A 12764-nucleotide genomic window follows, 5' to 3' on the forward strand; every position below is an offset into this window, starting at 1 on the left:
ACTTTTCAAAACTTTTGGAGCTGTGCTTTGCTTTACACTTTGCCAGTCATACTTCTTTAGTAGATAAACATGAGTGACAAAATTTAGTTTTAAACAGAAAGGTTTACGCTGTGTCTTAAAAAAAGGTTTAATTCTGAAAGGATGACAGGATGACGAGAGAAAAGGTTACTAAATACAAATCATACACTATAGCAGTCCCACAGAAATTAGCACAGGTCAGGGGCATCAACATAAATTGCATATCAATCAATTTAGAAAAAAAAAAAAAATAAAGCATGTTTCACATCAAATTGCTTTCATTTTCAAATAAGACAATTTCAAAGTCAGAATAAAGCAGGTTAAATGATCCAACACCAGTTAAGTTAGAATATGAAACAGGATATTCTGTTAAAGCCTCTTCAGCTGCACATGACGTTGACGCAGCTTCCACTGGGAAAAGACATTAGTAACAGTTTCTTATTGTATGGTGTTATTTCCCTACGCTCTTCATATGGTCAGTGGTCCATGCACATCAGAGGTAATCACTGAACATGCAATCGCTTCTTAAATGATCTACTGTACATCAACATATCATTAACCTGCCCAACTCAAACCTATGAAATTAAAAATTTCTCCTGTTTAACAATCTCAAAGTATTGACAACACAAGTTTTACAGTTTAGATAAACTATCTAATGGATCCATTTTTTTTTCTTAAAGAAACTCACTTTCCAGAATGTACCAAACCTGTAAAAAGAAACAAGATTCAAGAATCAACAATTTGTACATTCTAAAGCTGAACCTAGGATGATGACAAACATGAAAAGTGAAAGGAAAACTCAAAAGCTTCATGTTTCAGGACATCTCTGAAGGAGACATCTGGGCCTTCCTCATTGAGCGCAGTGCCTTTTCTCGGAGGTGCTTTTCCAGATCGTCTAAGGCGTCATCGACTTCGCTCTCCGATTCCTGCACAAAGATTAATGCATCTTCTTTTAAATTTACCAAAAATTATTTTGATATCATGCCAAAGAATATCGGCGCAAAAAACTACAAAAGAATCCTTTACCTTTCTCGAATCGCCGTCTTCCTCTGCAGGTCGACTCTCTTGGACGTCTCCGGTCGCAGCAGCACTGTTTTTCTCCTTCTTATGCTTCTTGTGCTTTTTGTGCTTCTTATCTTTCTTGTGTTTCTTTTCCTTCTTCTTCTTCTTTTTCTTTCCACCACCATCAACATCTGAATTCTGAAAAAACAGATAGATGTTTACATTATGATTAATGTAAATGTAACCTCGCTTACGTCATAGAATTGAACTTTGTCAAAGTCATGAGCTCCTTTTTCTGTCATAAATTTAAGGACAGGTGCATCTGAGAAAATTAAAAAGTATCAAAATGTGAAATTACTTTAGTATTTAAAAATTGAATTCTTACACAGAAAATTAGATATGAAATACCAAAAAAAAAAAAAAAATCAAAAATACAAACTTGGCTAAACAGACAACTAAACCCTGCCGCCATTTGCCGAGGCTCGTCCAAACTATCAGTTTAAATGTGAAGTTTAAAAATCCACTAACATGGCGAGTTTATCTGGAGATGACTGATCTGAAGTATTTTGTCTATGAGGTCTACATTGTAAAAGGAAAAAAAAAATCTATTTCCTAGATAAAATAATTACAGTGTATTAGCAGCACAGTAAGCATACTGTTACACATCTTAAGTAACAGTTTACAACCCTTTGCTCTTTATTAGAAAGAATCCTACGACTTCAGAAAAGGTTACTTCAGTATCTAAAATGGTGGAGTGTCAAATTTTGTGACAACCGTATTCAATACTGGCCTTCAGTTCATCCACATCACTAACTCTGGTGTCTTATCTTCCTTTTAAGACTTAGTAAACTCTCTATGGGGTTTAATTCAGATCAGAAGGCTGAAAAATTAAGCTAGATGACATCACAGTCATTAAAGCAGGCATCAGGACTCCAGTTCCTGCTGGAGAATGAAATCAGAATCCTCACAAAACTCAGCAGAGAGGCACGAAGTCCTTTAAATATTTTGGTGGTGCAGTTGTGGTTTTGATCAAAGAATTCAGACAAATACCAGCAGATGACATGGCTCCTCAAATCAGAACAGACTGTGGAGGATTAACATTTGTCATCAAGCAGCTCAAATTCAGAGCCTCTCAATTTAGTTTTAAGAAACTGATCTTCATACTTCTAAAAACTTTTCATTAGCTGTTAATCAAAATGACTAGAAATACACACGTGGCATTTATGATGCTGCATAAAATAAATGAGCTTTGATGATATTCTAGTTTATTGAGAAGCGACTACTGGACAAACCTTGCTGGGAGACTGACTGCCAGAACCACTGGTAGCCTTTTTGGCCGGGGGAGGAGGAGGTGGAGACCCGCTGGCGGAGCGGGAAGGTGACGGGGAAGCTGAGGCCGGGGCCAGAGCCGGGGCCGGACGTTTCTGAGCTGCCGGTTGAGGGGAAAGCGATCGGGATCTGGACGAAGCTCTTCTTATAGGCTTCGGACTGGGAGAGATTCTATCAAAGAAAAACAAAAAGAAATAAAGAAATTTAGAGGCTATTGAAAAGCGACATTAAATCTGCATCTGATGGAAACATGTCCTGAAGTCACCTTTTGTTACGCGGCTCTGGGGTGCGAGACACCCTACGAATGAGCTTACTGCTATGTGGAGGGGACTGCTGTCTTCGTTGGGCAGAGGGGGACGTGCTGGACGAATCAAAGCGTCTCTGGGGACTAGTGGACCGCCGAACAGGGCGACCTCGGTTAGCGGGGGAGGGGGAGAGGCGTCTAGCAGACATGACCGGGGATCGGGTGTCCCTGTTCGGCCTGGCAGACAGTGGGCTCCTTCTATGTCTCGGGGGAGACGAGGAGGAAGGAGGCGAGCGTCGCCGCTGTGCGGGAGAGCTTCTACGTTTAGGTGATCTGGAGGAGCGTCGCTTAGGGCCTGGAGAAAAGCGCTTCGTGGGAGAACTGGACAGCTTCCTCTTCTGTGGAGGCAAAGGTGAGGGGCTGTAGCGGCGCTGGATAGGGGGAGAATATCGTCTGGGGGACAGAGAGCGACGGCGGGGAGGAGGGGAAGGAGACCTGGGAAGAAACGCATTTATAAAGCAAACCAGTTTTTCAAATATTAAATGCTAACGTTCTTCATCAGTAGCAAGATTATACCTGCGTCTGGGAGGGGAGGGAGATCTACGACGTCGAGGGGGAGAAGGAGAGCGACGTCTGCGTCCAGGAGATGGAGAACGTCTCCTCCTGAAGGTACAAGCGTCAATTGTTTTTTTTTTGTTTTTTTTTTTACTTCACATTAGGAAAAATATGAAAATTATATGCAGAACAAATCACTATCAAATAATCTAGTTGTTTAAAAATCAAGTTGTCCAACCTCGGGGAGGGATCTCTATGTCGCCTACGAGGTGAAGGCGTACGGCTGCGTTTCCTCCTTACTTCACCATTTCTGGCGCCTGGCCCTGCTGCTGACCTCTTAGGTCCTTCATCTTCTGAGGAGGAAGATCCTGAATCTGAAAGAAAGAAAACAAAATTCTAACTTTTTTTTTTCTCATGGCTTTAAGACTTGCTGAAAAGACAAAAACAACAACACCAAGGTTGGGACAAGGACACAGCTTCTAAAGTCCATGAGACGATGGAGGCAAGATGACAGAAGGAGACTCGGTTAGAAAGAAGGGTGAAAAAAATAACGTGGAAAAACAAAAACGCTTCTTAACCTGAAGAGGACTGTTGATTCTGCCTGCGATACTGACGTCGCTGCTGCACCGAATCTGCTGTTGCCCCTTTTTCATTTTTATCCTCCTCTGAAATGTAAAGCATTGAGCGTCTGATCAGTGTGAGCAAGGCCATGGACAGAGTGCCAAGGAAGAGTTACAGAAAGTACTTAACAGCGTTCACAGTTGGCTTTGTCAGAATATGGTGCAATATAACAATATGGGAGGTGCTGGACTCAATTATGGAGTTATACCGTATGACTGGATCTATTTTTGTTCAATAAACCGACTTTGTAACTTTGTAAATTCACTGCTTTGCAAAAGTGTTCATACTCCTTGACCTTTTCCCCATTTTGACACATTACTACCAGAAACTATGAAGGATTTTATGAAACATATAAGTTAGTTAAGAATTGTAAAGGGGAATTCTTAAACAGATTTTTTCACCAGTCATGAATCTCTGCAGGTCCTCCAGCATTACCAAGGGCCTAAGAAAGGCATTTTGGATCATTTACTGCCACAGTGACAATTTTTAATTTCTTATGATAGGAATCTGGATTTCTTTTTTATATAAAAATAAATTCAAACCAATAGATTTTTACAATTTTCTCCATGAGAGCATTCAATGAAAAAATTAAAGGTCCATACCGCCCACCCCTTCTCTCACTGTCTTAAAGCTGGGCCATAATTTCCATTCCAATTAAATAGTGCTTTATGAGATGCTCAGAGCTTGGAATATTATTTTATAATCTAACTCAATTTTAAATTTCTACATCTAAAAAGAGATCAAATATCACACTTGTGTAGTCTATTTAGATGTAAATAAGAGTACCTCAGTAAAGAAGAGGGATGAATATTAAAACACACTAAACTTTTTATATCTATATTTATAAAAATTGAAGATCATGAATGATTATTTTTTTCTTTACAATACTGCACTGCTCTGCATTTGTTTATCCCAACCAAAAGAAAGAAAAAAACAAAACCCAGAAGATTGTGGTTGCAAAATATGAAAAGGGTCAAGATGTATTAAACTTCGACACATTTCTGTATACTCACAACAAAACTTGGATCAAGTTAGCAAATTAAAACTTTACAAAAAATATTCTTAAGTAAACCTTTACTAAATCTTCTGCTATTTGCTATTTTTTGGACCTAAAGCTCTCCAACACCTGGACAGTTTCTTTGGTGTGACAATTGTCATTTATGTTCTCTACTGATGACGATTTGCAACTTTATACAGCATTTTCACAACTCACCTTTTCAAACTGCATTACTGTACATTATCATGATTTATTATTGAGGTAAACAGCAGCAGAGGTGTACATTAAATCAAGGTAATATAGCATGTTTGCCATTTTTAGACAAATTGTATTTTTTCCCCACCAGTGCTAAACTGGTTCTAGTGATATCTCAGTACCAGAAGCTAGAGGTGTGGCCATAGTAACCAAAAACCAATCCAAAATGTTTTTAGCACCATTTTTTGGAACCAATATTAAATTTATCATTCACTCTAGTTTAAGATAAGAATCACTGGGCTTCAATAGAAATAAAAAAAATATTCATAAATTACAGAATATGTTTGAAGGAACACTTGTTTAGTAGAACTGTCAGAAGATCAGCAATTTAGTATACAGACATGTAAAAAAATATATATACTCAATGGCTTTCCACACCAGTCCTTTCTTAAAAACCCATTTATAGTCCAGGGCTGGTCGTTGTATTTTATTTTTTTCTTAAAGACGACAAACTCTTACCTGACTCAGACCCCTCAGAGGTTCTGGCCTTTACAAAGTCAGATGGAGAATCTCCCCTTCCTCCAGGTTTTCGCTTTACACCTGAAAGTGACAGATTCAAATCTCAACATGCATTCACTGTAACTGAAACCTGAAGATGTTTGGATGAAATAGTCTGACTGTAGTAAAAAAAAAAAAAGTTTGCTCAGCAGAACAAGAGGTGAAGGTCTTACCTGATGATCTTGGCGGGGAAGCGGAGCCCCGGCCTCTCCTGGCTCGGGGAGACGGCGAGCGTTTGTCCTTCCCAACTGGGCTTACAGAAGCACCAGGACGATGGAGCTGTTTCCGGGGCGGCGTGGTAGATATTCTCTTCACAGGTTTCTTAGGTGAACGTGACCCTGAGGAGCTGCTACCAGAAGATGAAGCAGAACGGGAACGCCTCCTAAAATTAACATATTTCCAGTAATTTAGGGAAACCTAATCAAATGAGATCAAATCTAATTAAGTTAATCTTCGGGGACTTTAAATATCCAATGCGTCTGTGAAGGTGTGACTGACCTGCGAACAGGAGACCGCCGGTGTCTGTGCCTGGAGCCGGTGGGGCCACGTCTAGGGGGACTCCTCCGACGGGGAGACATTCTCCTTCTGGGACTTTGTCTTCTACGAGGGGAGTAAGATCTGATATAGTAGAGAGAACACAATTTTATTACACGTTTTCGACATTTGTTTCTGTGATATTTTTGCAAAAAAAAGAGAAAGCATCACCTAGACCGGGAGCGTCGCCTGCGAGAACGAGAGTGAGAACGTGAGCGAGAGCGGTGGTGGGGTCTTTCCTTCCTTGTTTCCTTTTCTCTTTCACGAGACCTCGGTCTTTCATCTTTTTTGAGCGATTTCTCTGGGGATGGTTCTTTGACTTCGGTCAAAGAGTCTGCTTTAACTGACTCTACAACTGTGTCACTATAAAAAAAAAAGACAAATGAATCAATACATTTTAAGTATGCAAGAAGAAAGAAGCCAAATCTAGTTGACACAAAAAGGGGAGTTTTACATTAACCCAGTAGACGAAGCTTCTTGGACAACGGTTTCTGGCAGGCCTGTTCCTGACGTGTCTGGCTCCTCAGGCTGCTGCTGAGACATTTTAGTGTTGGACTGCATCAGAGGTGGAGGGGGGGAGTCTCCAACAACTGGGCTGGGTTTGCGCACTGGGGATCGCGACGGACTACGCTTCCTTTCACGCTTCCCTGGAGACCTCGTCTTCCACCTTATCAGACACGCAGTAACATTAGATTCAATACAGAGACAAATCCACATGTTTAAATTCAGATAACTTTCATTACAACAACAAAAAAAAACTGTCTGCAAATTCACACACAAAGCAAAAGAAGCCCAAAGAAGGAAAAGAGAAAACAAATACCTTCTTGGGCTCTTTGATCGAGTCCTTTCTCTTGTGTCCTTGTCCTTCTTATCCTGGTCAACCTTTTTCAAAGAAGCAAGCTTCTCCTGTTCAATCTGCCAGATATGAATCACATGTAAAATGATGTATAAGATTTTTAATAATATTGTCAGTGTAAAATACTGAGATAAACTGGATCACCTCTGTCCAGATTTCTACAGGAATGTTTTAATCAGATAAGCGTAACATAAAAAAAACTAGCTTTAATGTGACGTGTTAAGATATTTATTCAAATTTGAGATTCCCCACAACACCGAGCTGTTCCGTTGTGAAGATAATCACCTGTCTCTGTCGGATTTCTTCTTTCTTCTGCTCCAGAAAAGCAGAGGGGATGCCAGCGATGTTCTCCTGTGCGCTCAGCAGCAGGGGCCAAAGGTCCCTCATGAACTCCCGGGCGTTCTTCCCATTCAGGAACCCCGTCAGGTTGATCTGCATCATCTTGCTGTCGGGGTGCTGCAACACAAACATGAAGGGGAGAGAGAAACAAATATGGCCATTTAAATAATTGAAAAGAAAACATCTAGAGGGAGGCAGGGCCCCAGAATTGGGGTGACCTGCCTTCTAACCCTGTCTAAGCTAATCCTGAGTTATAATTAGCCTTATCAAAAACATGTACAGCTCTGAAAGCAAAACTTAACATCTCAGAGTTTCACTATTAGAATTGTACACACAAAAAAACTAAGATTAACTCAGATACTGTATTGTACTCAATCTCTTGGCACTGACAATGTGAGTTAGCTGAGGGGAGACATATCTAGTAATAAAAATGCATGCAAAAAAATGTTTTAAAATCCCAGTTACATCCCAGTAAACCCTATCGCAATCTTTTGAGAGATTATTTGTATTCCTCAGAGCTACCCCGCTACTTTTCATCCCTGTGCCACTAACCACCCCCAGTTCTTCCAGTCTCCCCACAGTCTATAGTTCTGAGGTTAAACAAGTAAGCACAATACAGAGTGCATCAAAACCCAACACAGCAAGTACAGTTCCGGTGTCTTCAGTGAGTCCCGTGGGATCAGTGGGCACGGAGCTCCATTGGCTGGCTTCCGCCTCCCTACTGCTTGAGACTCAACCACCTTGAGCATAATGTTATATCATTTATCTAAATTGCAAGAGACGAACAAGCAATAATGAGTACACAGTTACACAAAAAAATATATTTTTATTCAAACTAGATAAAATTGAGACATATCATAATCTCAACTCTATTACAGTACAATTTCTTTCCACAATGCAAACGTAATTATCTTACAGTTAGCTTTTAACACAACCCCTGCAAATAAAAAAACTAGGGCAAGCTAAAATTTAAAGTAGAACATTAGCTGAAAGCTATGTTGCTGTCAAAACAAACATCATGTGAAATAAATACCTAAGAATTTGAGCACAGTAGAAAAATCAAAGTCCTAACCAAGGCTAGTATCCATAGATGCTTGCAAAGGGTATTCCATGGTGTAATCAAAATATTTAGGATTTTTTATTTAATGACTTGAGTTTCTGCTTCACACTGGCCTTCTATTACTAAAAGCAAATGTGTGTGCAATGATAACCAGCCAATAGTAGACTTCACAAGAGATTTGTGTTATACGAAAAAAAAACCTTGTCTGTTTTATTTCCTTGTTTTAAACAAAAAACGTATGAGGGGAATAAAAGGGGGTAGCTTATTCTGACAGGAGTGCAAATCGGGTTATTTGAGACTAAACTTCTTAGACTAAAGCTTGTTATGTAACAGATAAACAGTTTTTAATGAATGTGTGCATTGGTAAGCTGATATGTAGCTGAAAAGTATTGTTTCTAGTAGTTAAAATTGTTTTTTGCTGACCTCCAGTGGTTGAAGTTATCAACTTGCAAATGTAAAACACTTTCCTTTTATCTATAAACAAGGAGAGTTTTGGGATTTAAAGATGTGCAATAAAAAGTTCATTGAAAAGAGAGAAATTGATCCAAAAAAAATTTAAGAACTTAAAAAAGGAAAGCAAGTCAACTTGAATAGGTAGTAAAGGTTTTAGTAAAAATTTGAGCTAGAAAAAAATTTAAGGCACCAGTTTGTCATTGGTTACTATGGCCTTAACACCATTTTACAAACAGTTTCACTTTCAGTTTTTCTCCAATTAATGACTAAGGTGAGAAGATCTGTTTTTTTCCCTCCCTTAACATTGTTTTATAGTTTTTAACTTATGGCTACTCATAGCGATCCCTATTGGCCCTAGCAACACTGCTTCACACTTTATTTAGGAACTTTTAAAGGCTTATGTTCTTTTTCACAATTAGATGGAAACTAAGCTATGGAAGGGTGTAGGTAAAAGTGCAACTTCAGACCCCACCCTAAAAAGCTAAAGGTGAAACTTGCAATCAGGGGGGTCAGTGAGACAATACTTTTCAGTTTAGGATTTGAAAAGTAAAGAAATAATTATACCAAGAAACAAGCTACAGATTTTCTTTTACTTTTTCTGTATTATCTTTTATCATCTGTAACATTGTTAAATATAAACTTAGCAGCCTAATTATAAACTATATATGTACATACGGACAGTATGATTATGGTACTGTTCAGTTTTGTCTTTCACTGGCATGATATGGATGATCCCTATATACAACTCACCTCAAAACACACACTGCACCATGAAGGGAGAGTTGGGCTCAGAGACTTTGGGCTCAGGAGAGAGCTAATTAGATGTTGGTGCTATACTTCTGATGCAAGGTATAACATCCATATTGGTTCAGGCCTTTTAAATCATAAATCACATCATCATTAGAAGACTGCTGAATAAAGGCATGTTGTCACAAAACAGCAAAACATGGAAATTTAACACAAGTCAGATTTAAACCAATTTTTACTTTACCCATTCAATTTCAGTGTCACTAGGATCTGTAAATATTTGTTCATGTCCCTTCTTACTGGCTTAACAATACCCTCAAATTAAAAACAGTTCTTTCAATAAAAAAACAACAACAAAACATTAAGACAATGACTTTACCTTCTCTTCAAGTTGGTTGAATATGAACTCTATGACCACATCATCCTCAAATCCCAGAATCTCAGTCACACGTTGAGTGATCCATGGTTTGATGACTTCTAGGTTCACTTTGGTCATGTCCACCTACGGAAAGAACAAGCAACAGTTGTGGAATTGTAAACATACAGCAAATATATTAATAAAATATATAAATACTATAAAAGTAAACTTATGTCAGCATACATATTTTTCAACAATAAGGTAAATGGCTCACTCTGCGCTTCACTAAATAACTCATTTGAACCAATGTTCAAGTGAATGTAAGCATAACAGATAAATTCAGCTGATGTCCAAATGGCATGCACACATCTCTACACGTTATGAAATTCAACTTGGAGGAATGTCATTGATGATTAGGGATTTTTTTTTTTTTTTTTTAACTGCACATGCTGCGTTCATGTACAGCTGGAACACTAAGATGTCCCAGCTTAAATATTAACTTCAAAGTAGGGCTGGGAGATATGGCTGAAAAACCTAAGATGCAAGTGTTTCAGATCAGTCAACATCAATAATAGTTGATTTCTGTTTTAAATATCTGAAATACTGCCAAATTGGTGGTGGGACCATTCCTGTTTTATAGCCACACTGTGTTTTTTTTATTTTTTATTTATAAGCAGTTATGAGGCAAAGTGGTGAAACCTGAAACTGCAAGTTACTCAACAGGTTGTTGCTATGTAACCAAAGAGTGAGTTAGCCGATGCCACCAACCTTGCTAATGGGTTGTATTGGTGGCATCTGTGTAGTTCTGGATTGGAGTTCAGCGAATATTCTATCAGATGTATTATCTATATTGATCACATGTCTATCGCAAATTAGATTGTTATTGATTTATTGTCTAACCCTACTCTAAATATGTTTAAAAGTCATTTAAACATATTTAATTATCAAATATGGGCAGTTGCTTTTAAAAATGTCTTAAATTTAACACTAATTGTTTTCAATTGGTTAATCTCCAGTCAGTTCTAAGCTTTTCCATTCTGAAAGTTTAGAACAGAAAATCTAATTAAGTTTAAAAACTGAAAAAGATTATGTGCTTACTGCAGAACAAGGTGAAAAAATATACATGTAAATATTTTTAATTTACTTTTACCGAAAATGTAACAAGAAGAGATTTTTGCCCACTGCTACAGTCCTACAACAATCTCCTATAAGGAAATTTGGCTATGCAACTATTAAGACTTAGTAGCAGTAGGTCACTCAAAGAGTTATTTTGGACTGATTAGAGGTCAAAATTGCTTATATTTTTTAAACGTCAACTTGTTTATATGGGCCACAAGTGCCGCAATAAAAAAACTGTACCAAAAAAGAAGATAACATGCAATTTATTCAGCATAATCTAAAATATAAAATATTTGTTTGTTTTCTTTATCTCAGAGAATCTTTAAATTACATAAAAATGTAATGCTTTTAGTAAACTACGTTAATATGATGTTCTGAAATGATGCATATACTAATATATAATAGAACCTTATGCATACTGGACAAGGAAGTCCAGTATGCACGTGTTTCCAGAAGTAACTTCGGTTTAATCATTTTCGTGTAACCAATACTTGAGGAATTTTAATGCAACAAGTTTGTGTTTTAGAATATAAACATCCATGTTAATAATAAAGCTCGTTGTCAGACATAGCCCACCTTCTTGTCGAGACATTCTGCAAATGTCTAAAACATTCTAAAACACAACAAGTTTGTGTTTTAGAATATAAACATCCATGTTAATAATAAAGCTCGTTGTCAGACATAGCCCACCTTCTTGTCGAGACATTCTGCAAATTTCAGCTGCTTCAGCAATTTTTTCTGCTTGTTGCTGAAACGGTTGTCTTGCTCCGCACTCGTGCCCTAAAATAAAAACAGGCAAACATTTTTCAGTCAATCTGGGTCACACATGATGATCAGTTGCTAAGTCACCAGCAGGAAGATAAAGGTTTCGTAGTAGTCGTCACATTACAAACAAGATAGGAACATTAGGGGACATTAGTAAGCAAGAAGTCAACAAACCCCGGTGTAACATTTCTAATTGTGTAACATTTCTAATTAACAGCGGCGCAAACGTGTTCGCGAATAGCTTGTCGAAACATTAGCGACGCACCGGCCAGGCGCCATCTTAAGCCAAGGTCTGGTCTAATTCCTGCAATATTACCCACACATAAGCCAAAAACGTTTTAAACCGGCAAAGTAACATTTAATGATGAAGTACTATAATAAACACTTGTTATATAAACACTAAGTCATTCCTAAGATGCCTCAGTTCAAAGAAACCCCATAACGAAATCCCGAATTATTTGACATCAGTTGATAGACGAAGCCACGACCGCACTGCTTCTAACAGTATGGCCTCCTACCTAAACACACACGCCATATTCACGACAAATATCAACAATATATGAGCATGCAACCAACCAAAACGGCGATAACGCATTAGCTATTTGCTTAAAGCTCTTACGCGGAAAAATCCCGCGTCCATTTTTGTTGAAATACGATTGTTTCAGGCGCAGTGGAGAAGGACGTGCGTCGGCCCGGTTGAACTCTTGAGTGGGAAGCCGGATGAAACGTGCGTCCCGTGAGGAAGGAACCGGTACTGCAGCTGGAGGAGTAGTTCCTATTCTGTATTGGAGAACGAAAGTTACGAAAGCAAATCTACGTAAATTCACACTGTTTACTACGAGTATCGTTTCACAGCAAGACAACAAGAATCTTAGACTAGGAGCCCGATCACATAGTACCTTTGTGGGACCTTTTTTAAAAATATTTATGTGCCACTACCACTCTGAAACGTGGTAGTGGCAGCATAATAATGTGGGGATATTTTTGTTTATCACAGACGGTGAAGCTTGCCAG

General features: G+C 38.4%; 1 protein-coding gene across 4 annotated transcripts; it reads right to left on the bottom strand.

Moving 5' to 3' along the window:
• Positions 1–111: 111 nt before the first annotated feature.
• Positions 112–12499, bottom strand: srrm1 (serine/arginine repetitive matrix 1). Of its 4 annotated transcripts, none has more exons than XM_014987769.2 (17): positions 12370–12499; positions 11676–11765; positions 9888–10010; positions 7195–7365; positions 6874–6968; positions 6508–6720; positions 6225–6416; positions 6018–6137; positions 5693–5865; positions 5481–5561; positions 3727–3813; positions 3387–3522; positions 3170–3256; positions 2615–3088; positions 2313–2520; positions 1045–1218; positions 112–944 (listed from the first exon to the last, which is right to left on the bottom strand). In XM_014987769.2, the coding sequence occupies exons 1-17, from the start codon at positions 12388–12390 to the stop codon at positions 834–836; spliced, it is 2556 nt and encodes an 851-aa protein (XP_014843255.2). In that variant the 5' UTR covers positions 12391–12499; the 3' UTR covers positions 112–833. The 4 variants fall into 4 exon arrangements, with proteins under 4 accessions (XP_014843255.2, XP_014833746.2, XP_087859010.1 ...); XM_014978260.2 differs by having other exon boundaries at positions 5693–5901; XM_088002884.1 differs by lacking the exons at positions 11676–11765; positions 12370–12499 and adding an exon at positions 11562–11592 and having other exon boundaries at positions 5693–5901.
• Positions 12500–12764: the final 265 nt, after the last annotated feature.

The sequence above is a fragment of the Poecilia mexicana genome, unplaced genomic scaffold (assembly GCF_051168715.1).
Source record: "Poecilia mexicana isolate PSO_F unplaced genomic scaffold, ASM5116871v1 scaffold_22, whole genome shotgun sequence".
Taxonomy (NCBI): Eukaryota; Metazoa; Chordata; class Actinopteri; order Cyprinodontiformes; family Poeciliidae; genus Poecilia; species Poecilia mexicana.